The sequence below is a fragment of the Apostichopus japonicus genome, chromosome 5 (genome assembly GCF_037975245.1).
Source record: "Apostichopus japonicus isolate 1M-3 chromosome 5, ASM3797524v1, whole genome shotgun sequence".
In the NCBI taxonomy this organism is placed as follows: Eukaryota; Metazoa; Echinodermata; class Holothuroidea; order Aspidochirotida; family Stichopodidae; genus Apostichopus; species Apostichopus japonicus.
Window position 1 is genome coordinate 4017138 of NC_092565.1, and position 25633 is coordinate 4042770.

At 38.1% G+C, this 25633-nt stretch overlaps 2 protein-coding genes across 3 annotated transcripts in view; one reads left to right on the forward strand and one right to left on the reverse strand.

Moving 5' to 3' along the window:
* LOC139967349 (transcription termination factor 2-like) overlaps positions 1-9757 on the forward strand; it is a 66822-nt gene extending 57065 nt beyond the window's left edge. The window contains exons 18-20 of the mRNA XM_071971042.1: positions 5129-5436; positions 6080-6238; positions 7553-9757. Coding sequence (XP_071827143.1) covers positions 5129-5436; positions 6080-6238; positions 7553-7619 — 534 coding nt within the window. The 3' untranslated portion in view covers positions 7620-9757. The remainder of the gene's footprint in view (positions 1-5128; positions 5437-6079; positions 6239-7552) is intronic.
* Positions 8770-24800, reverse strand: LOC139967350 (galactocerebrosidase-like). 2 transcript variants are annotated; one of them, XM_071971044.1, is made up of 16 exons: positions 24617-24800; positions 23193-23418; positions 22727-22795; positions 20666-20818; positions 20065-20229; positions 18897-19063; positions 18136-18253; positions 17604-17766; positions 16866-16999; positions 14834-14923; positions 14095-14184; positions 13428-13569; positions 12241-12409; positions 11374-11534; positions 10829-10914; positions 8770-10122 (listed from the first exon to the last, which is right to left on the reverse strand). In XM_071971044.1, the coding sequence occupies exons 2-16, from the start codon at positions 23349-23351 to the stop codon at positions 9964-9966; spliced, it is 2025 nt and encodes a 674-aa protein (XP_071827145.1). In that variant the 5' UTR covers positions 23352-23418; positions 24617-24800; the 3' UTR covers positions 8770-9963. The 2 variants fall into 2 exon arrangements, with proteins under 2 accessions (XP_071827145.1, XP_071827146.1); XM_071971045.1 differs by lacking the exon at positions 24617-24800 and adding an exon at positions 24355-24484.
* Positions 24801-25633: the final 833 nt, after the last annotated feature.

The following is a 25633-nucleotide window of genomic DNA, read 5'->3' on the forward strand; positions in this document are numbered from 1 at the left end:
TATGGAGACGTACAGATGATCTGGGTTTTTGCCGTACACAGAAAGCGCCTTCATTAATTTTCAAGGCTTCACTGCTAAAACACACTGTGTCAGTGTTCTATCCATATCAATTTCTATGGTATTTGTCTTTCTCTTGCTCCATATTGCTTTGACTTTCTTCATTTTCTTTGGGGGAGGTTTTGTTCATCATTTCTTTTTCTTATTCCAATGCTGTGGTATTATTATCAGACAGGCTTATTATTTCAATGAAGGTTTCTTGACGATATAGCAGACTACATTGTTGCTAGGCAACAATTGTTTATTCAAAAGGTCACTGAAAACAAACAAAATAACATTTCCCAGACTTTTAAAATTAGATAATTATTATCCAGAAGGTTTGGCTCCTATTTAAGCAATGCATTAAAACAAAACAAATATGCAAGTTAGTAGAGAAAGTCTTTGGTGGCTAGGTATCATGTGGTATGGGATTTTACAGTTTTTGGTACAAATGTTGATTGTTTTAGAATTTTGAGAAATATGAGGTTTAAAGAGGATCCCGGATCCTTTCCCATCCCCTCCACTTACCCCACTCCCCCCCATTTCACCCCTTCTGTCCTGTCACTTCCCTAATTGATCTGTTTTCTCTTCTTAATGCTTTTAGTTCCCTTTTTGGTTTCGATGATAATCGTACCCAATAGCATTCATGCAGAGGGAGAGTGCGTGTACGTGTGTGTGACGCCTCACTTGTAAACACGATATCTCAAGAAGGGAAGCTTGGACCAATCTAATACATGGTGTATATGAGTACCACATTGAGTAGAAAACCTTATTATTTTGTGGAGAGATCAAAGGTCATTTGGGGTCACCAGGGGCCAAATAGTGAAAACCTTGTACACACAATAGCCCAAGGAGGTATAAAACTTGGACCAATCTCATATTTTGTAAGTAGGAGGACCACATTTAGGAGCAACAGCCTATAGTTTTTTTAGGGAGATCAAAGGTCATTTGGGGTCATCGGGGGTCAAATTGAGTAAACCTTGTAAACACGATATCTCAAAAGAAAAGAGTGGATCAATCTTGCATTTTGTGTGAAGGAGTACCACATGAGTTTCAAGATCCCTACAGTTGTTGGTGGAGGTCCAAGTCCATTTGGGGTCACTAGAGGTCAAATTGTGAAAACTTTGTAAACATGATAACTCAAGAAGGGAAGGTTGGATGAATCTCATATTTAGTATGTAGTTGGTACACGTTCAGTACAAGATTTTATTGAGGTCAAAGGTCACTTGAAGTCACCTGATGCCAAATTGTGGAAACCTTGTTTTATAAGCTACAGTATCATCCACAGACCAGCCTATCAGATAACATGTGCGTTACGCCTCATACGATTAGGAGGCTATTAGCAATTGGAAATGAGCTTATGGGCATCTCTAGAATCTGACACTGAAAACACCCCATTGGCTTAATCGTGCCGCTCGGAAACCTTATTTTGCGTGCAGAAAGGTGTACTTTGTAGTACATCGGTTCTATTGCATGTTTTCAGTCATATTGATTTCAGGTCCGATGTACAGTAGTTCCGTTGTTACCAGGCAGCGTTTATGAAACTTAACAGTTCATCTAGTTAGATTTTTTACTAAGACCAATCTCAATGCGAAATACAGTAATTGTGTAAAACGGTCTTACTTTGGCAGTGAGTTCACAAGCTTTTGTCTGGATCGGCTTGTTGATCTCAATTTGTGTAGTCTCTTCCAACAGTTTCAGCTTAGCAAGGCCTTAAAAGTAACGTTCAACTTTCGTCACGTTTATGATTATGGGACAACTTGAACAAACCTGGCTAGGTCTGTGAGCAATTTTATGTTGTCTAGGCCAGCAACGGTTGGGTAGAATAGGGTTCGATAACACAACAACCTGAAAAAGAATACCAGTCAGAATACCAATACACTTAAGATGGCAAAACATCTCCTTAATTATTTCTTAAGGCATTTTCCTACTGGCTATCAGTCATAATTTGAAAAGTATAGAAAAGTTTAAGGAGTTTTGAGACAAGTTTGCTGTTGTGGCTGCTAGGATTTTTGGAAGATAGATGCTGTTACAACCTCAGATTTTCATTGTTTCAAGTTTAAATTTTATACTGCAAAGAAACATGACTTTCCAATGTGCAATTACGTAGCACCATGTAGTCTGCCTAACTGCCTAACCTTTGTTCATAGAAAGTATTGTTGCAGATTTTTACTTTAGAGACTTGAAGAACAATCATAGGCCTACTGGCGAGTGAAATTTGGCGAGTAGATTTTTAGCCATGGTTGCCTAAAAGCGAGTACTTTTAAAAATATTTGTCAAGGCCTGAAAAACATTCAAAACATGATTTCTCATGGTAGAAATCATGGATACTTTTCATACGTGGTATATGGATTTGCCATATTGGGTACAAGAATCCTATTGCATGTGAGGTCAAATCTCATATAGGTCACCAGGAGGTCAAACTCTGAAAAAACTTTTACATGATATCTAATGATGGAAATTGTGGAATACCTCTAATACTTGGTGTGTGGATTCATAATATTGAGATTTGAGAACAATACCCCTATTGTTTTTGGTGGAGGTGTGTATAGCCATGTACAGTAGACTGACCTGTGTTTATCATGCCATAGTGGTATTGTAATAGCTACAGTAGTTCTGGTTATACTAACAAGCAGAAGTCTAGTGCATTGAAGTCATGGAAACCTCAATGCATTTTGCATTCTGGTTAACTTCATACATCTCTATCCTTAGCCATAAAGTGTACACATGATATCATGTATGTATGGCAATACATCAACACAGCACAACTATGTTTAAAATGATGACTCCATTAATGTTTAGTTAATACTACAGAGGGTCCAGTGACACCCCTAGGCTATGTAATGAATGAGGATTACATTAATGTTTAATAAACACTACAGAGGGTCCAGTGACACCCCTAGGCTATGTAATGAATGATGATGACATTAATGTTTAGTTAACACTACAGAGGGTCCAGTGATACCCCTAGGCTATGTAAAGAATGATGATTACATTAATGTCTAGTTACCACTACAGAGGGTCCAGTGATACCCCTAGGCTATGTAATGAATGATGACTCCATTAATGTTTAGTTAACTCTACAGAGCGTCCAGTAATACCTTAGGCTATGTAATGAATGATGATGACATTAATGTTTAGTTAATACTACAGAGGGTCCAGTGATACCCCTAGGCTATGTAATGAATGATGGATGCCTCCATTAATGTTTACTGAACACTACAGAGGGTCCAGTGATAGCCCTAGGCTATGTAATGAATGAGAAGTCCAATAATGTTTAGTGAATACTACAGAGGGTCCAGTGATACCCCTAGGCTATATAATGAATAGTTTTTGAGTAAGCGTGTTCAGAATCTTTCTCCTCATGGGATATACCGGCCATGCTTCCTCTAACAGAGGAGGTGTATCCCACCTTATCGTAATCCTCATCCTCAATGGATCTGGCCGCCACGCTTCCTCCAAAAGAGGAGGTGTATCCCTCATTATCTTCATCCTCTACTCCACCAACCCTGCGATCCCGGCTGCTGCCTCTGCTGGCGCTCTTTTTTGTTTCATCCTGTTGTCGACATTTATTCCACATCACCATGGAAATCACTAACACAACCAATACCAACACCAACATGCTACAGCATACTGCCAGAATAATGATGATTGTCAAGTATGTATTATCTGGTATTACCGTTGTTGGACCAGTATTGAAGCTTCTCTGGGTCTCTTCTACCTTTGTATAGACTTTGACCGTTGTTGTCTGTTCTTCATCTCTTGGATCACAGATAGTCCATGTTCTCATGGACAAACCTTCACTGTTATTGACCATGCACACAGCCATCGTTAAGATGACGCAAGACTGACTGGTATTCCACATGATACTGTTTTCCTGAATGGTCACAGTGTAGTTTGAGTCGCCTTGAACCGACCAACGTAACTCCGGCGGTGGGTTACCTGTGGACTGACATGTCAGGTTACCTTGGTCAGGTGGTCCTTCTACGGGTTATACGATTGGATCGTCAGGAGGGTAGAGGACGTTGAATGTTAAATTGCATGTGGCCCGATAGTCTTGGAAGGCTTCACTTGTTGAAGTACATGTGAAGGTTACATCGAGGTCGTTTCTAGTGATATTAAACGGGTAGCTTATCTCTGTGCGGCCCTCGTCTTTGATCTGAAACATTACATCTCCGCCATGATTAATACTTTCCCCATCTGACCGAGTCCATTCTAATATGACTATAGGGTTACCCTTGATAGTATCACATAAAATAGTTGTGAGCTCACCTTCAACGATAGTTCCACCACCTTGGCATGTTGGTTCATTACCTCCCGGTAGGTACTGCACATTTAGACTTGCACTAGATGACCGCACAAGGATGCTTCCTGACCCATTCACAACAGCGCAGTAATACGCTCGGCTGTCGATGATCTGGGCGCTGTTCAGCCTTAAAGAGAATCTGTTTTCAGAGTTCATAATTTGAACATTATTTCCTGATGATATCTTGATGTCCTGGCCAAAGAACCAGTTAATGGTCTGTCCAGTAGCTAGATCATCAGTCTCGCAAGAGAAACTGGCCTCTGCACCACTCATAACCGTTAACGCCATGGGATGTTCTACAAACATTTGTGCCTGTGAAGTTGCAGTCAAACACCAGAGACATATCCTTACTACGAGAAGAAACCTTCTAAGTAATGCCATGATAACGATTGGTCAATTCAAAAGCTAGACAAGCCTGTGTTTCTTATTTCGAGAGAGAATTTCGACAGTAACTAGATTGACGCTGGATTGTAGCTGGTCTGGTGTTTATAGGTTGGAGCTCAGAGTATATCTATATATATCTTTCTGAATAGATATGACAAAGGTGTGAGATACTTCCTGCTAACAGTTTGCTTCCATCTTCAGTATTGTAAGCATTTGTAAATCGCTCAGTGTTTGGTCCACAGATTTTCAGCAAAAGAAATGACTTTGGATGGCATTGAAAACTGATCAGTGTAAATTCAATAGTATAGACATGATATGCATGATTGGTTTCAGTGATAGATTATGACTAATGCTATCACTAATAACTGCTGCTCTCTTTTTTTTCCTCGCATCGTCGGACAGGTCAAGGTGGTTTTGGACGCTATTCGGGAGATGCAGAGGGAGGACTCCACCGAGGGAGGACGTTCAAAGTGTGTAGTAGTATCACAGTGGACTCAGATGCTGGAGGTTATGGACATTCACTTGCAAGAAGCAAATATAGAAACCCTCAAAATAAGTGGAACAGTCTCTCAGAAGAAGAGGAGTGAAGCTGTCGAGGATTTCAACAACAATCGACGGGGGCCTCAAGTCATGTTGCTGTCCCTTAAAGCCGGTGGAGTCGGTCTGAATCTGATTGGTGGAAACCATCTCTTCATGATGGATATGCATTGGTGAGGTCATAGGTCAAGCATTTGAGGTTTTAATATGGTTATCAAAGAGCAACAAAAATTCCATTTTGTTTCCCCCTGCTCCTTGGTGGACAATTGGGGGCATGTGGTGGACAAAATGGGGACAGGTGGTCGACAAATTGAGACAGGTGGTGGACAAGCAGAACGAGATGGCTAGAAGATGCATGTCAATGAAACATGGTTCCTTATCCATGGAACATTTTAGACCAGGGCAATTGTTTAATGGTTGTCCAAAAGAACCAAATTTCTGTAAGGAAAGCCAAAATCAACTTCAGATTCCATTGTATGACCAAATACCACCAAATTGGTAAAAATTGTTAAATCGGTATCACACTTCGATCATTCTGGAGAAATAACATAAGAAGTTAGTGGTACCCTGGCAGGCCTATGATCCACCTAAAGGGGAGTTCTACCGGCCCAAAACTGGTGTTCAGTTTACTCAACCTTGCTGTTTTGACTACCAGAACGTAAGACCTGGTTGTCCAAGGAACAAGCAGAAAAAGTCCTTCAAAATTTGCCCTTTTTAGTAAAAAATACCAAACTTTGTGCTTCAAGTCGATGAATACTGCATCAGTAGTGGCTCACAATATTGGTTTAACATATGAACACATATCCTTCCATGTAGGAACCCTGCTTTGGAGGATCAAGCCTGTGATCGAATCTACCGAGTCGGTCAAACCAAGAATGTCAAGATTCATAAATTTGTTTGTAAAGAAACCATAGAGGAGAGGATATTGATGTTACAAAAGCGGAAAACACAATTGGCCAAGGATGTCTTGTCTGGGTAAGTACCATTCTGTTATCTTATTTGGTGGTTAAAGCTTTGTGTAGTTTATCTGAGTTAACATGGTGCAGTCATGCCTCGGTAAAGATGGTGATGTCTGTGTGAGCATGGTGCAGTTATGTCTGAGTTAATATGGGGCAGTCTTATCTCAGTCAATGTGAAGCAGTCATGTCTGGGAAGGCATGGTGATGTCTATGTTAGTTTGATGCAGTCATGTCTGGGTATATATGGTGCAGCCATGTCTCGGTAAATGTGGTGCAGTCATGTCATGGTGATATCTGGGTAAGCATGTTGCAGTCATGTCTGGGTGAGCAAAGTGCGGTCATGTCTGAAAAAGTGTGGTGCAGCTATATCTGTGTAGGCATGGCAATACCTGGGTTAGCATGGTGCAGTCATGTCTGGGTAAAGTTGGTGGAGTCATGTCTGGGTCTACAGGCATGATGATGTGTAAGCTTGGTGCAGTCATGTCTGTGTAGGCATAGTGATGTCTGGGTAAGTTTGATGCAGTCCTGTCTGGGTAAATGTGGTGCAGCCATGTCTCGGTAAATGTGGTGCAGTCATGTCATGGTGATATCTGGGTAAGCATGTTGCAGTCATGTCTGGGTGAGCAAAGTGCGGTCACATCTGAAAAAGTGTGGTGCAGTTATATCTGTGTAGGCATGGTGCAGTCATGTCTGGGTAAAGTTGGTGCAGTCATGTCTGGGTCTACAGGCATTGTGATGTGTAAGCTTGGTGCAGTCATGTCTGTGTAGGCATAGTGATGTCTGGGTAAGTTTGATGCAGTCATGTCTGGGCAAATGTGGTGCAGTCATGTCTGGGTAGGCATGGTGATGTCTGGGTAAGTTTGATGCAGTCATGTCTGGGTAAATATGGTATAGTCTGAAAACATCTGAAGTAATTATATGGTAAATTGATAATTCCAAAAGTGAAGGTTGGACAAACTTCACACTTGACTTGTAGTAGGTTCATGTTTATATAAGAATCTTGCTGATCAATCACTTGGAATCAATAATGATTCAGTTAGTGTAAAAATCATGTGTTCATGTTTAAACTTTTTATGTTCTCATATAAAGTATGCCTGTCGCCTTTTCTAGTGTATTCCATCAATAATTCCAGGGAGGTGACGATATATATGTGTCCTGTTGAGCCGCTTTCCAAATCTTTCAGATATTATTCATCAAAACTTTATCGTTTCGACCAGCAGTTGTCTCACAATTTTAGAAGATGCAGTGTTAATTTTGGGTAATTGTCTGCCCTTCCCTTTCCCATTTGACTTTGCAAATATCTCCTTTGTATGTCTTTTCTTTGTCACAGTTCTAAGGAGAGGAGAGGAAATAAACTGACCATAGATGACCTGAAGCTGCTCTTTAAGCTACGCTAATAGAGGACTGAGGATGATGTGATCACGGACCTGTACCCATGGCAGGAACAAAACAAGATCTCGCAGCAAGACTCACAACAACAGTTTGTAAATAAGCCATGTGGAACTATCATAGTTTTAGCAAGTTCCCTCCAATCTGATAACCACAGACACCATGGATAGTCCTTTACAAGTTACCCAATACTTGGTTCTTCAATACTTTCAATGTCTTATTACTAATAACAGTAGTCAAACTCGAAACAGATTAAACAATGTGCCCCTCATCTCATCTCACATCCAAACCCAGAAACTGCACCTTTAGTAGATTGTTCTTTGCCTAATATGATAGTAAGAAATAAGTTTGGTCAAAACATGTCCTCATGTCTCCTCCCACACCCACCTCCACCCCATGGTGGCTGTACTGACACCCTCCTCCCCCCATTCCAGCAAACATCCCCTACTATGGATATTTTTACTAGTGCTGATTTCCTTTGATATTGTGAAGAGGGCCTATGTCTGTGACTTATAACTACTAATAGTTAATTGACATGGAATGTTTCCTCTATTTTTATTACTTCCGACTGATTTTTTTAGCTGTATCATGGCAGACCAAATTATAGATATAGACACTACATTAACATTGCAAGACATATTTGCTTTTGTTAATGGATAAAAAATAGTACGATAGTATATAAATATAGATACATGGACCAGAAGTCTACCAAATCTAAACATTATTACAAATCATGAAGTTTGTTTCCTTCAGACACCATAGCCACAGTTTGGGTTAGCTAAGATATCCTTTTCCATTTTCTTTCCTGGGAGGAGGAGTGTGTGGTGCTAAATAGTTACTCATTATTTCATATTAGTATTTGATAAGTTTTTTTTTCTCTTTTTTTCGTCTTTTCTTAGGAAGCTTTGGTCTTGAATTAATTTGAATATGTTGTAGGGTCATTAGTAGTAATGTTCAAGACAATAGAGATTGAAAAATTAAATGTGTGCATAAACTTTAAAAAAAGACGGAAGTTCCTTCCATTATCCACTGACCTTTAAAGAAGCTACCATATTAAAAAATGAGTTTCCCTCGAGGAAGATACCAATTTTTTCATGTTCCTTTCGTGCGCTGCATTAAAAGACTTCAGCAAAGTCTGAAAGAAATACCACAGCAATCTGATAGTTGTTTCATATTTATTAATTCTATATTGCTCAATATCTATTATAAAAGAATGCTTACAACTTGGAAAGTGTACTATCACATTATAATGTGATAATTCAAATTTCAAAATATTCCCTAAAGAATTATGGTACTTGTAAGGACCCTTAGCTCCAACAAGGCTTAGCTCCTTAAAGGGGGATTGTCATGTAGTACTCTTTCTAGATTCTTCACTGAAACACAGAATAAATTTTCATGATCGAAATCAAAGGCTGGAATGTTTTAAGTACATCTCAAAATTCAATACAATTGGACATCTGTAATACCTCACTACTTTTTCAAGTTATTACCTCTCTTATCAAATCCATTTCTTTCTAAATGGGATATTAAACAATGAGTTTCATGCTAGGAGGCATGCACAATTCCTGATGATTTTCAAGCAAACAAGATTCATGGGTGGCAGTATTCACTATGTGATCACACACAACGAAGTAACGCCTGGAGTTGATTAGCCAACAACTTGGTTTGATACTGGGAATTATCAAACCCATCATTTGGTTACTTGAGGAGTCATCATTTTTGGTATTCATTTTCATGAAAGATCTTTCATAACCTAAGTCCTACTTACACATAACCTTTCTTCACTGAAAAACATATTGCAAATATGACTACAAAGGGGCTGTGAAGGAAATATCACCTGTCCTTTATTGCCTGGAAACTTGGCAAAGAAAGGAGGAATCTCATATACAAATGGTGTATTTCTAGTTATGACTCAATGGCTGAATAGGTCACAGTTGGGAGAGCAACGTACAGGACATGTCATTCTCAGGTTTGTATTCTGTTCTTGCCAAAGAAAAACTCTGTTGTTGAGCTTTGAAGTTGTTCATGACTTCCCACGCACGTTTTTACATTCTAGATGCATTCATATATATTTACTGGAAAATTCCATTTCAAATATCTGTATAAGTAAATGCGAGATACAGCATGAATAAAAAAATAACCTTCATTACATTTTTTTTAAACGTTTTGTATCAGACTGTTTATAAAATGCTGAATGTTAGAAAAATCAAAACAGCATATTTTACTTGTAATGTTTAAGGCAGTGGAAAATTGATGTATCAAAAAATAACACATGTAGTGCAAACAAATATTGTTAATTACTTAGACCCTTAAATATTATCCCTGTGTGTAACTCCTTTCTCGGGAGAATCTCTAAGTAGATGCAGAAGTAAGATTGAAGTTATCAAACATCATTGGGCTGTTTCTACTGAAGTCAGAAGCTCCGACGGCAATGAAGCCACTGGAGGGAACAGAAGCTGGAACTTGTGTGAGATTGAACAACTCCTTGCCATCTAGTTTACCTGATGTCACCTGGATGACCAAGATAAAAATTAGGACGATTCAGTTACATTGTGAATGTTAGGCATTAAAACAATTAGCGAAGAAAATAAATGGCTTCGAACTTTGTAATTAATAACCTTGACAAGTGGCGTTTCTTATACTTCTCTTTAAAGTAGGCGGCTTTTTTTCTTGTGAATACCACATGATTCCATGTAAGAGCAAGTACCCCCCCCCCCCTCTGTTGCACAAACGCTTAGGTCATTGTGTTCTGCAGCACTAATGCTTGCATAGCAAATACTAACATGGCTTACATTATAACAGATGTGACATATACCACCCCAAAAAATGTTTCTATGTTGCTTTATATATCACTATCTTGGATGAGCCATGTTTTACTCAATTTCCCCTCTTTTGGAGGGGGGGCGGGGAGGGGGGATGGAAAATTGTAATTTTACTTACTGTTGTGAATGATGGTAGGCAGGTATGAAACCATCATTGGCCAATAAAGTGACCTTTGTTGACATGACCTGTTATCTTAGTTTTAATGAGCAATTGGCCGTATACTAAATGTAAAAACCCATTTTGAAAATGTGATTCAATGACAAGATCCAAAGCTTGTTAAGCGTGTCTATATATGACATCACAGTGCTTCCACCTGTGCTTGAATTTTAAATGCATTTAATGCAGATTCAATACTGCTTTGAATCTGAGATAGCAGAGACTTGAAAGTACTTACCGATTTGGTTGAGACAGACAATTCCATCTTAAACCATTTGTTGGCAGATACTTGGGCCTGACCAGAAGCCAAAACATCAAGTTTCACTATTTAAAGGAAGTGGGAAAATCAGATGGTATATATATGAAAATATATGATAACATTTTTATATAGTTGGATTTTTGTTGGGGGTGGGGGGGGGGTGCAGTAGATGGGCAGTTTGTTGACAGTTGTGTTTTCTGCTGCTCTCTATTCAAACTGTGATGGTAAACGGAACAAATGAATTGAGAATTCAGCTATGGGATGCGATAACTGATAAATTATTCCCTGATATACTATGGTTCTTCTTGTGTACAACCTGCTATGCAACTGTGCAGTCGTATCGCAAGTTGGCCACTTTGTATAGCATTTTGCGATGCGATAACTGATAAATTCCCTGGATGATTGACTGTCACAGTGACAGGCTTTCTCTCTCTGATAAGATAGATTATATATCCGTATTGTTACTTCGCCGTTAGGCTAACCTACTTTCTGGGATTTTAGAGAAAACCCTCAGAAATACTTACTTATATTAGACGTAACTAAGAAAGTTCCATTGGTGAACACAAAGAAGAAAATGCCTCCTGAATTGTGCGTCCTGCAGCCGCCTTGTGCTACCCTGGATGCTATGACAGCGCCACCGGTCGATGAAGCGACCTTTGCGTCGATGCTGAAGGACACTGCAGTCCTGGAAATTTGAAGGGGGTGGGGGGGAGGGAGGAAAAATGTAGCATTTTCAAACAGTTGATATAAAGTGCCCTACCAATAAACTATCCTGTCAAGAAAAATATACCTTGCTAAAAAAAAAAGGTTTGGTAGCTGCTGCATATATGTGACAACAGAAACTGTATTAATAATAGAGAAATTTGTTGCCTTCTTATCAGCATCATACAGAAGCCTTACAGGCATTGAAGACTCGCCCCAAACCACGTGCCGCGCTCTGAAAAAGTTAACTTTCTGTTGCTTGCAAGTGAAGTTTCTTTCATGTCGCTTCAAAATGCAGACAGTAATGAAACGTGATACCTTGTTATCTTTTATCTAGACCTGAGATGTCCAACGCTGCTATGTGTTGTGGGTATTGACCGTAGCTGTATGTATTGACTGTACACTAGCGTCTAATTACCAACAGTAGCAAGCTGTGTGTGTATTTTCTGGGATCGATGGTGGTGTCTAACACTTCTGTTACACCTCATTTGAAACTAGGTCAGATTACTGGCATCAGACTTTTCTTTGTGCGCCAGTCTCCCTTTAAAACACTTGCATAGGAGATGCACTCAAGGCTAGTGTGCTCTGCATCTATCAATTGGGGTAGAATTGTTACCGTCCATATCTTTTACCATTTCAACTCGATAAACTGCTTTGAAATGATTTACTAAAGACATATTACTACTGACCAGTTATAGCTACCGAAGTACGTTATCGGCAGTGCTGCTTCCAGGCACCATCTGACGGGAGCGTCCGTCGCGACTTGTTGCATGACCTTCCCGTGGAAATCGGAATTTCGAATCTCAAAGGTACCAGCTTGATCAGCAAACCCAAATGCCTCACCATAAATGTCGTAACCTACAAATACAGGACAAAGAATTCACTACTTATGGTCATTATTATTGCAACTTCCCCCCCCCCCTTCTCCCCTCTATAGTTTTGGACCCCTAAGATTTGTTAAGAGTCTACAAAAGCACTTTACTCACACATCACACCCAACTGAATCATTCCTTGACAATAAAGATTGTTAAACTAGACCATAAAATCCCTCAATTTAGGTAAATGCTTCTTGAACTTTGAACATTAGTGACACTTGTGACTTTCAAGCATATGTGACTTTCAAGCATATTTACGGACAAATCGGATGAGTTTTCAAAATATTAAACATGAATGGCTCAACATTTGTTCAAACAATCATACTCCTCAGTTGGACTTTGCCAAGGAGTGTTAGCTCAGTGGTTAACGCCGGTGCCTTTCAATCATAAGGTCCCGACTTTGAGTCACTCCAAGATTAATGTATGTTGTCCAGTTACAGAGTTTTGGACAATTCATAATCATGGACGTTAAATATGAATCTAAGAGACTGACTTCGGTCAGCTTGCAGCTTTGATAGGCAATGATGGCTTCTTCGCGAGTTTCTGCTTGCAGGAGGATCTAAAATACATACATACAAAGTCATCCGTTCACTGTAGATAAGCACAAGAGAGAAAACAAATATAGAATGTTCAAAACGCTTCAACTATATTGATAATGCTGAATTATTGTAGAAAACCATTTCATGAATTGTGCATACTTTTGAACTTATCTCAAACTAACCGCCAAAGTGGAGTGCACATACACCCACATTCACATGTATGCACACACATGCACGCACACACACATGCACACACATGGAATACAGTGAAAGTAGTATGATATAATTGGATGGCGCTTTTCGTAGGTGCTGGGCTTGACTGACTGACAACTCCAGTCGAATCGCTTTTGCATACAGTGATACCGAACACGAAACACTAAGAATATAGAATGAGGTACAACTGCTTATTCTCCATGCAGTAGGTCATGGTATCCAGATATCTCAACTTAGCAGAGTCCTTACCTTCAAACTGGTCAACCAGTTTTACAGGGAATGGTGCAGAGGGAGGTGACGTGGGGTATGAGCCCTTCATACCCGAGGACTTTGTAGTCAGGGTGTAGACTTCATCCTCACCGAGGGACAGACTGAAAGACCCATTCACGACCTGCAGAATGACCAATATATACCAGAGGGGTGAGTGACAATTTGTTTTCCATATTTGCAAGAATGTCTGTTTATATATATTTCTTTTTTACATACGATCACTTCAAGGATTGAAGACATAGAAATCATAAGTGGATGGTGGGGTATGTTGATTGTGCCATTTATCAACTCGAACAAACTTTGTCCCGCCCGCACCTAATTAATATTTCTTGGCAACAACTAACACAAAGGCACTGAAATGTTGCAGTAGTCTACCAAAACAATCATAATCAAGATGGAAAGATATGGTTAAGAATAACATTTTGAAATTTTTCATTTTAACTCACACCCCCTAATGAATATGCATCAGATCTACACTCAAAGCATTTTTTTTTTTAAACTTAAATAATAAGTTAAATAATTGCCACAATCCAGTTTTGTTCAAAGATACTGGGCTCCTATGGGAGATTTATGAATGTAGCACAGGTGGGCAGTAACTGCATCCCCTACACAATGTAGAAGTTTAAAAGCTGATCTTAAAACTCACCGAGATGGACTCTTTCTTGATGAAGAGAGTTGACTCATCTCCACCGAAACCGAGCTTTGAGTACCAAACGTACAACTTGCTGATTTTTGCCTGAAAAAGTTGAAAAGATCTTTGATAGCTGTACGGTAACTTTCTTTCTTGTAAAGCACATTTGAGACTGTCGGTGTAATGTGCTATATTAATAAGTATTTATAATTTTTATGAATACAACCTAGGTATTGTTTGCCTTCAAAATTTCGGTTTGATTAATCAAAACCTCTCTAGGCACAGTCACATCTTAGCTAAAATACCAATCAAGAAGCCAAAATTACTTATTAGCTGAATTTACTAATGGATTTTCTTCCAAGACCCCCCCCCCACACGCCCCCACCACATAGAATAAATCAAGGGGATCCTATGGAATTGAAGGATCCTTTTCCCTTTATTAAATGTAGCAATGGTTGCGTGAGAACTTTTCTTGCTCTATATATATCGCACACCCTTGCCTTCTCCTCTTTTGTTCCTACATGGTTAAGTAGGACCAATCAGGAAGTTTTGCTTTCGCTAAAATCATTTATCATTAATCTCGAGTGTTTTTATGTTTTAGGTGGGTTTTTGCTTTCATTTTTCAAAAGTTTCAAAACGTTCCTAATCAATCTTATTGCTCAAGAAATGATCATCAATAAAATAGCTTAAAACCAAATCCCCAATTCACAAACTAACGGAAGAATATAAAAAATTAAAAATATTAAGAACTTACAAAAGAACCTTCCAGTTTGAAATTTGCTGTTTGGGTTGAGATATTGTATGGTACAAGAGGCGGGCGGATGCATTTAGAATGCTTGTGACTCTGCGAGGAAGAAAATATGGATAAACTGCCAATCACGAAAGGCCAAAGCAAATCTAACATACTGATGCAAACATCGGGGAAGTAGGAGCCCGGGGGCACATGCCCCCCCCCCCCCCACTTTTTTCCAAAAATGTGCCCTACTGGCATATAAAATGGATATCTTAAGCCTTTGTCAATTTTGATATTTTATTTTAATTATTGATTTTTAGTCTGTACATGCTGTTTTTAAAATGTTATCCCATATCTTTTTGTAGCACATTTAACAGTAAACAATCTCAATAAATAAAAAATCAATGTTGAAGTGCATCATAATGGCATTAATAGCATACCAACACATCATATATATTTAAGTGATATGGCCATTGTGTATCAGTTTATAGCATACCGAGTGGAATGAGAAAGTGCCCATCTGATGTTGTGCCCCCCTCCCCCATTTTTTGGAAACTTCCTACCCCCCTGGATGCATACCTCTCTTAGACATCCATAATCTAACTTTTAATACTGAAGTGGACACATTTCTTCAATTTTTATTATTTTTATATTTTTATATGAATATAGATTTTTAAGTATTACTGCTGACAGCAATAACATGAATTATGTAATGTTGTGGTGGGGAATAATTTGGAAATATTTCGATCTTTTGAGGATAACTTTTTTGTGAGTACAACCTGACTTGTAAATTACAAACAATGAAAATGAGTATTTTCATTTTCTACATTTTGTAATTAGGTTAAACAAAGTTTAAGTGACCCTCAAGTTTTCTAGAACAGGTTAAATGCTTCATTTTATCAATTGGAAGAGTGCCATGTGTAGAAACATAAACTTGCTCTCAAAAAGTTTACACTTTTGGACAGCAACCTGTGAAAACCATAAATTATGACCTAAAGCCATATTCCAGTAGTTGACGATGATTGATTTATAAAAAAATGCCAGAAATTGTTCTGCTTCTATGTCAAAACTACATCCATATAGCATTTTGCATGGTGAAGATATGAAATTTTACAAAATTGGTGGTATTTTGTAAATGCACCTGGCAACAGCAGATTGAGTAATGTCATCAAGGTACTTTAGGCTGAAAATATATAAAAGTATTTAACTCATATGTTCACAGAGTAAAAAATAATATTTCTACAACAGTGTTGTACTTTGATGAAATTCTAAATACATATGACCCCGAAAGATTCCACAAGTTTCAAGGAAAACTAAACAAGGATATTATCATAGAAAGTAATCATAAAAAAAAATAATAAAAGTATCATAAAATGAAGTATAATTAAATGATCATAAAAGTATCATAAAGCTTTTCAAAATTTATTTGCTGTTATGAAATCACAGACAATCTACGTTAATCTATTCCAGGGAAGAATTCAAGGGTCTAGCCTATCAAAATAAGTTCCACTTGATCAATCATACTTTGAATGAGGGACAAGTAATTGAGATGGGGTTCCTAAGTAACACTGTGGAATTATTTCCCCATCAATATATATACGTGTCACACTGTCTGTTACCAGAATACCCCATTAAATGTGACCTGTGTCCCCCCCCCCCCATTAAACTGACACATATAAGTACCACATGTGATATTTGAATCCATACAAATCGTCCATTTAGTAACAAGACCTATAAATTTGTTAACCCTGTACATTTCTCCAGATTCATAACAATACTGTTAAAATTGAGATAAAGTTTCTGTACCTGAACAATTTTGAGAAAAACAGTTAGTTTCAATCAAAACGTTATGAAAAACTCAAAGACCCAAAAATGAACCAGTATTTTCAATGCAAAAGAAAGATATTCCCTTGTTAGTTGAAGCAATTTTTATAATTATTTTACAAATGTTGCATCAACTACTTAGTCAATACTTTATTTCACTTGATACTACTTGAAAATGAATATATAGAAATGAAGAAAGCTCATCACCAGAAAGCCTTTAAACTCTCACCATTGTTTCTATAATTATTGTCAGATCCGTTCCGTCCGTCAAAGAGACAAAGCTGCCTCCTTTGTCGAGGTGACCGACTCCAGCACCGTGCAGGAGGTATTTCCAACCAGGCAACGTAAATTGAGTAGTATGGGCTGCAAATTAAGGAATCGATTTGCCAGGATGGAGGAATGGATTGCTTGAAGCAAGGAAAATGAGACATGTGTGGAGAGGGGGGAGGGAAGGGGAGGAAAGGGGGAGGGATGGGAAGGTAAAGAAATTGCAGTACAATAGTATATTATATACATTAAATAAGATTTATTGATGCATTTCATGTACAACTATGCCTAGCCATAGTTACATGTATAATGATATTGGATATAAGGAAAGCCTGCTCTTGTATGTAATTGATCTTAAGTTTTAAGGAAACGGCTATTAATCTCTTTTTTTGGGGGGGGGGTGTGGGTGGAACATCAAAGAAATATATAAAGATATATATATATATATATATTTATATATATATATATATATATATTTATATATATATATATATGTATATATATATATATATATATATATATATATACATATATATATATACATATATATATATATATATATATATATATATATATATATATAGATTTATATATAGATTTATATATAGTGGAGTTGACACTACTCATGCCAATCCATTCCCATAACATACACCTTTCTTTTAAATGTAAGGAAGCTCATGATTACAGTCCCTTTTAATACCTGTAATCCAGACTGGGCTCTCCACGACATAGTGGCCTGACCATGGTTCAATGGCAGTCATCAATCCATCCCGGAAGAATGGCAGGTCGCCATAGTAACTGGCAATCAGGTTCCAGGATATCGTGCTGGTCATATTTCCATTCACATAGTTTTGATTCAAGATCTTAAAAAAAAATATGAAAAAACAAACATACAAACAACAATTTGAAGCTGTTGTAGAAGTTGACTCCGGGATGGTAAACTTTAATTGTACTAACCTAATTGTCGCGATTGTCTTACAAATAACTCTAAGGTACTACTTCAACAGGGTCACAGTACAAACTCATATTAATAAATGTAACGACTTTCCATGGGATTAACATCATTCCATGTAGAAATTTTGATCCTCGATAAACAGTTTGGGTGACAAGACAGTCACAGTACTTTTTAAAAGTTGGAATGAAACACTGGAATTTTGCTGAAAGGTTTAACAAATGTCAGCAACAAACCCCCAAAAAGTATCAAAACCGACTTCTAAGTATGACTCACTCACCCTCGCCCAACATCCTGCTCCAACATTGTCATTATATGTGCTGTAGTCCTCACTTGACCAAAGGGTCTTCTTCGTTTTCTGACAGTCCGGGGTGGTCACTGTGCCAGGATAATGAAAGCTACAACACGACAAAATTGTAACAATTGAGAAAATATTTCAATAAAGTTAACTGTCCTGCATTGTAGTCCATGTAAATGAATATTCATGTTAATCGTGAATATGCATACTCTGTTCCTATTCTTCATTGTGCACTAATAATTAAGCAGCCGTAACTACTTTTCCCAGTTTTCATGAATATTAATACTTTGTCATTACTACTTAGGTATAGTTTTGTATTTAGTATCCCCTCCCTAATACACCTTCAGAGGTGCAGGAGAGGTACATCCACTACATTGAAATATTGTATAACATGTATGCATAGCACCACCAATCTGATTTTAGGCAATGTGGCGCAAGCTACTTATTCTTGTACAGATGGGCTCTATTTAAAACTTACAGTAAACTCAACCAGCGCAAATGTAAGCTACAAAATATTGATGTATATCAAAGTATTTTGAGCCCTCCAAACACCTTTCAATGGTGAATTATAAGGGCAGTATTCCAGAATTGGAAAAGATCACGGTTAAGTCTGAACAAAGACGAATAAGAGTGTTAAAGTGGCGTGAAGACAGGTAAGTGAGGACTATAGTAAATACACTATTACAGTCACAATAGACAGCCACATTGAAGATGGTTGTGTGACACAACATATGAAGACCTACCCCAAGATTGAAATAGCAGCTGCCAATTCCTTATCTCGCAAAACGTCTGCAACGATCTGAAACTTTCCGTCAGCGGCAACAATCTCCACGTTGCCGAAACCTTGAGAATCTAAGGCGGCACGTAACTTCTTTATGTACTCAATGGAGTACGATTTCTCATTCCATATCTAAACAAGGAAAATATGATGCAAAATTTAAGGCACTGCACAAAGTTGCGATCATCTATATTTGATAACCCAACCTATAGGAGCATGTTAGCTGACAAGGCGAACATTCTGCACAAGTTTCAGTAGTGTTTCAATGTAATTTTTTGGACAACTGGCTACAGGATTGATCTACCCAGCTTACAAGCAGGACCAGGGATGCGTGTAACCGACAATGAGAAGCGTTCGACTATGCTTGCTTGCTGGTTGGGAGAACACTATTGTCATGAGGAGACACTAAAGATTGTTGTGTTTGTATCTATGTCACATCACACAGAATGTTACAGGATCTCAACATAACGGAGGGACAAAGTTATGCATAACCATGCATGATGTAAGACAAGACAGGATAGAATGTTACCTATAAACAGAGGAAACGATCTCTCACCAGAAGAAAAATATAAAGTTACAGATTCATAGAATAAAATATGTAAAAACACATTCTGAATACCATTATCTTTTCATTACAGTTTCTCAAACTTGGACATATGAAATAGTCACGGACATGTCTTGGTCGTATGAATACATCATGGGCATATGAAATAGTCATGGACATGTCCTGGTCGCATGGAATCATCATGGTCGCATGAATATATCATGGGCACATAAAAAAGTCATGGACATGTCTCTGTCATATAAAATCATCATGGGAATATGAAATAATGGACAGATGGAAAAATCTTCTGCAAATGAAATAATCTGGGGCACAAAACGATCTTGTACATGGGCATATGAGATAATCATGAATAAATGAAACCACTTTGCAGCTTGACACTACATGTGAAGCAGTAACGGACTTTCGATGGTGAAAAATTTCCTACGAGAATACGAAGCTGAGCAAATAAGAGAAAGACTCCCATTTGTACGAGAGATCAGTAGTTGAAAGTAAATTTCCCTACTTCCTACATTCAAGGACTGTGAGAGGACCAAATCCCTATGCAAGAAAGCAAGAATCATTTGCTCACGCCAATATAATCCATGGTTAGATTGTGATATTTCTTGGCGCCAGCAATCCATTTCATGGTGTAGTTCACAGTCACATCGGGATCAACGAAAGGATTGTTCGTTCCTTTACCGATCCACCCGGGCCAGCCCCAAGGAAGTCCATAGAGCTTGATGTCAGGATTTCTCTGTGTGTAGTACAGAAAAAAATGATACAAGGTAAGGTACAAAACGTATCAGCCATAATTTTTATGACATTTTTTATGACATTTTTAATGACATTTTTAATGACATGTTTTATGACATGTTTTAAAGACTGTCTGAATAAACAAAATTGATTAGTTTATGTTGAACATTTATTTCATTTTTGCATGTCATGTGTACTCTGACACATGCTCGAATAGTAGCCAGGGTCCATACAGATCAAGCTTTTTATTAGATGGAAAGTCAATCTAAACAACGTTATCATCCAAACCTAGGTAGTTATTTCTTCAAATTTATCGTAAATGCCTGTTAAAGTGGCATTCTCTTGTCTCTTCCAACAAGTAACACTAGGTTTCTCTTACACAAGCTGCAACCAACTATGTATTGAACAATTGTATTGAAAACAACTTTAATACTAACCTTTTTAGCTTCCTTCATGAGATACCATTCATATCCTCTCTGATAATTCTCTTCATCGGGACTATGCATGTGCGATGATTCAGTGCCATCTGTGCTCTGTGCATCACCGCCAATCTCTACCTTAAATATGTGCAGGGAAGCCCCAAAATTTGGCTATGGTGCAAGAAGAAGGGGAAAAAAACAAGAAATGTATACTAAATATCAAACTAGAGCACCAATGGTGCAGAGCTCATACCTTTTCGAGCTCAAAAATGTAGGGCCCACAAAACTTTATGGTCCACCAAATTTCAGGCCATTTTTCAGATTCCACCAAATTTGGGCCCATGATGCCAAACACTTTAGGTTCAAAGACAAATTTATACCCCTAGCTCAAAACGGCGATAACCCCCCCCCCCCCTCAGTTAGCAGAATCCTGGCCACACCACTGGCTATAAGTCCTATTTTTCCCCCTTTAAATCCTATTTTACCCACTCTCTCAAACAATACCACTGACCTACCCTATTAAACTTTCTCCCCTCTACCTGAGCAGACATACAGTAACTTCACAAGCACGCCTTCCCAAAATTTTGGCTGGCTGCCTACATACCTCAGGCTCAAAGACTTCTAAGAATCGGCAAGTGCTGATTGGCTATGGGACTCTCATGCTTACAGTTCAACAGTTAATAACAACTCCCAAATCCTGCCACTACCAGCCTCTGCAGAGCTTAACCACAAATGTAAACAAACACTGCAGAGACTGGGAGACAAATTAAAGGAGCTTTGGCAAAAAGGTGAAGGCTCAGATTTTTTTAAACAATGGGGATTAATTGTAATTAATTAACTTTTGACCAAAAATTATTAGGTATCACCTTATTCATACACAATCCAACAATCATCAGTTCAACTTTGAATGTGATCCATCAAAATCTTGAGGAGATTAAGATATTTGAAAATATTACAAAGAATGACCCCCTAAATGACATTTGACCTCAATTTTGCGAACACCCCTCATAACCCTCATCCCGAGGAACGTTGTGACCAAGTTTCATTATAACTGGCCATACACTGTACGAATGGAAGCAATTTGAAAATATAGGGCCGCGGCCCGGGCCACAAAAGACCCCTAGTTGATCTTTGATCTCAAATTCATGAACACCCCGAAGGTAAAACTCCATAATACTATCGTGACAAACCCTCAACATTGTACTATGGAATCTGTAAGAGGAGAAGCATTTTGCGTATTTTCACAAAATGGCCCATTACGGCCCACAGGTGACCTTTGACCCCAAATTTCGGACCATCTCTGATGGCCCTATACCCAATGGTCTTTGTGTCCAAGTTTCATGAAATTCCATTAAACACTGTGCGAGTGGGAGCGGTTTTACCAATAGTTGACGGATAGAGTGATAGAATGATAGATGCCGCACTGTAACAACAGCTCACACCAGCATGCTGGTATGAGCTAATGAACCATGTACAGTTTTGATCAAATTTGTGAGTTAACTGTGTAGGTATTTACGATATACTAGTAAAAAGAACACTATGCCAGTAAAGTTAAGCTGACACAATATTGCAGAACTAATATTATAGTTTATGATAAAGTAACAAATTATTAATGCTCAAGTGAATTTGAGGTTTATTTTTTTTCTATAGGCAGGCTTGACCGTCATAAGTTTTCCTTGACTGATGTAGGAGGTATGGGGGATGGACCTTTATAGGAGGGCTAAAGGTGGGTCCATGGTTTCATAAGGGAGGGAGTGCATTATAAGGTGGTCTCGGGTTGTTGTACCAGAAACAAAAATAGATATACATTTTAGATGTCAAATGGTACCTCCTGAGGCTTGGTTTGGACTAAAACTTAAAAATGGATGCCTTTTGTCAGAACGACTTCATCTTTCCATAAATAGATAAAGGTTACATACTGTTGATGCTGTCATTACAGGTTCTGTGAAGCATGATATGGCAGTACAATAAATGGGGCATCGGTAAATCTATTAAGATTTATAGCACAATGATATGACTGAAGTTACTTAAAACTGTAAAGTAATCTTAGGTCAAAGCATCCTACCACACAAAACCTACCAGGAATAAAAGATCTAGTATCTGTTGTTGATACTTAGGGTCATAATCTACTAGCAGCCTGGATGTGGCCTGAGGAGAGAAACAGAGAAAATTGCACTTTTATAAATAATTAGTAAAATATCCCTTTTTCCCACCATCTGGGATCAATCATTTTTTGATATTGCTTATAGAAATTTAAGTGCAGTAACATATATGAACCTTGAAAAAGAACTTATGAAAAAAGAAATAAAATAATAGCCCATGTACAGTAGCATGCACAAATGATGGAGACAGGAAAAGAATTGTAAAAGCTTTCTTTAGATTTGCAGCAGAGGTTAACACGGCCAAATTTAAGCATCATCTCTATGAAGAAGGTCATGTGGCACATACTCTTTCGATAGTACCAAGGTATGGTGTCGTCCCATGGGCTCATTGCTTCACATATATTGCATATTAGATCAAGTACAGAATGCACTTTAATACTCACCCCACCTCCACTTATGGCTCCAATACCATCAAACCTCCTTCCCAGACCAGCAGTGTCGTCAAGGGTATAGTCACACATCACATGGTTCATGACCTCAAGGATAATAATGAGGCAAAACTGAGGTGCTCTAAAGCTAAGCTTTTGACCTTTTGATGCCATTTTCACAATTTGTTGATCCTCTTTTAGTAACAAACTTTTGGCATTGCCCAGATATTGTCTTTAAAACCTTCAAAGAAAAGACCAAAATAAATTTGTTTTTGGGTGGAATTTCATAGTTGTGAAAATGGTTAACTGTATTTGAAAGCAATCAAATAACTCAAACAGTAAAATGATTAAGCTCAGGAGCAATGTTCTTTCATTTGTGTAGCACTGTGCCCAAGGCAGGCCATATTGCCTTCTGAAATTACTAGACCCAAAGGGAATAAAATTGAATGCACTGAATTTTGTCTCTAATAAAATGCTAAATGGTTCATGTGTAAAGAAACTGTGAGATCTATATGTCTATGTCAATTTTGTATTGCAATTCGCCAATTTGTAAAGCATTTGCTATGCCATACTGAATAAATTATTCCCAGGCCTATAGAATGCTACAGTTTTGGTAATTAGATAACATTTAACATTAAATATGGTTTAACGGTAGGTCCAAATATGGTAGGCTTACTGCAAAACAAGTAATTCGTACTGGTTCTCAAGAAAGCAGCATATAGTAGCCTTACAAGTTAGTTTTATGCCGATTAGCATCGACATCTCTTATGCTCTAAAGGCTCCCACTGAAAAAGCTTCATTATTTACAAAACTTTTATTATTAACACAAATAAGGCTTTACCATCAAACATCATCAAACATAATAATAGGGTGCATTATGCATTTACCATGTCGGCCTTGCCTATGTTGGTACAGACTATGGTCCATAACAACTCCCTGGTACTACTATCTATACTATGATCCGCGGCGTATGCAGTAGGATGAGCCTATCAGCTAGGTAGTATGTACTGCAATGAAGTTATGGAATATGCTTACTAGTAAATACTGAAAAGGGAGGCCTAATGCCATTCCCATGGTCTAAGCTGTAAGATAACGCTAACTTTTGCATAATGTTGGGCTTACTAGGCCTAGTTAGCCTAGGATACGGTAGTTGTTCTACTATTAGCCCAGTTGTTACCGTTTTAACACTTCACTGTCCTCTCCACGCAAAAAAAAATGAAGCTGTTGCAGGAAGCTGACTGATCAATACAATTACCGCTTAATGCCAAATTAACCTTGCGTGAGAGTGACCGGCGGCTTATCATTCGCTACATCAATAGCAGTTGACCCATGCCTCTTATTAATTTTCGCGAAACTAGGCCTTAGTCATTGACTGTCATATGAACTCGGCTATGTTAGATTTAGTTACTCAAAGTTAACAGAACTAGCATTGTAAGTACCTTTGTTTGACCAAGTCAAGGTTGATATCAAGTTTCACGGCCTTTACGGTACCGCAATGTAAACGGATTTCCGGAATTTAATGTGACAGTCCTATTGCATGACCATGGGGTCAAGGGAGCAGTTCTCTGCTTCTTGGGACAACGCTCTAGGCCTAGGTAGTATTAACAAGTCCTGATCATCATCTTTACAAACTAGCAGATACTAGGCCTACGCCCCCTTTAGTCACATGTAACGTTGTTATGTTTTTGTCTGGGTTTTAAATGGGACAGTGAAGATCGTAATCTTCTATAGACAGGTGTCTAATAGTTAATTCTAAAACCATTTAGAACAATGGAAAGAATGGATGTTAAAATAGACACGTTGGGAGGACTATAACATAACATACAAAGTTTTTATCGAATTGAATTTCATATTTTAAACAACTTTTCAAGTCGTAACCGCAACGAACATAATATGATGGCATGTTCTAAAGGGATTTAGAGCAAACCATATACTTATGTTTACATTATAATCACAAAGACATACATCGTATAAAGTGGCAACTTAATTTGAGGACAAAAATTAGTTTTTGTCCCATCACACTACGAAGGCTGACAACGTGTCTGTCCTTTAAACAGCTGAGCTACTTTTTATGAACAAACAAATTACCGGTAGATTGACCACTGTTCCTTAGACGCAACACAAAGCTCAAAAGGAAAAATAAATAGGCCATTATGGCCTCGAATAGCATATTTTAAATGCAATTCATTTTGCGCTCAGGAGGTTTAGAGACGATATTTTGGTTGAGTTTATATAATGTATGTAAAATTTGATAAACATTTACATTTAGGCATGTACTGAGGAGTCCACGTCAGCATCAGTTTAGCTGTAAAGGCGCATTTTTTTTTGAGCTGAATATCTTGAAAACCGAAATAGCGATAGTCCTATATATAAACATATACAAACATTATTAGTGACTATAAGTTCTCAAACTGATCTTTCATTTCTGGACTATGATATACAGTACCAAGACTAAA

Coding starts and splice junctions, on each gene's coding strand:
- LOC139967350 (XM_071971044.1), bottom strand. CDS start 23,351: ATGGCATCAAAAGGTCAAAAGCTTAGCTTTAGAGCACCTCAGTTTTGC. Junction 14,185..14,833: donor TCAAACTGGAAGGTTCTTTT/GTAAGTTCTTAA, acceptor CAACTTTTTCAG/GCAAAAATCAGCAAGTTGTA. Junction 13,570..14,094: donor TCAAGAAAGAGTCCATCTCG/GTGAGTTTTAAG, acceptor GTCATTCTGCAG/GTCGTGAATGGGTCTTTCAG.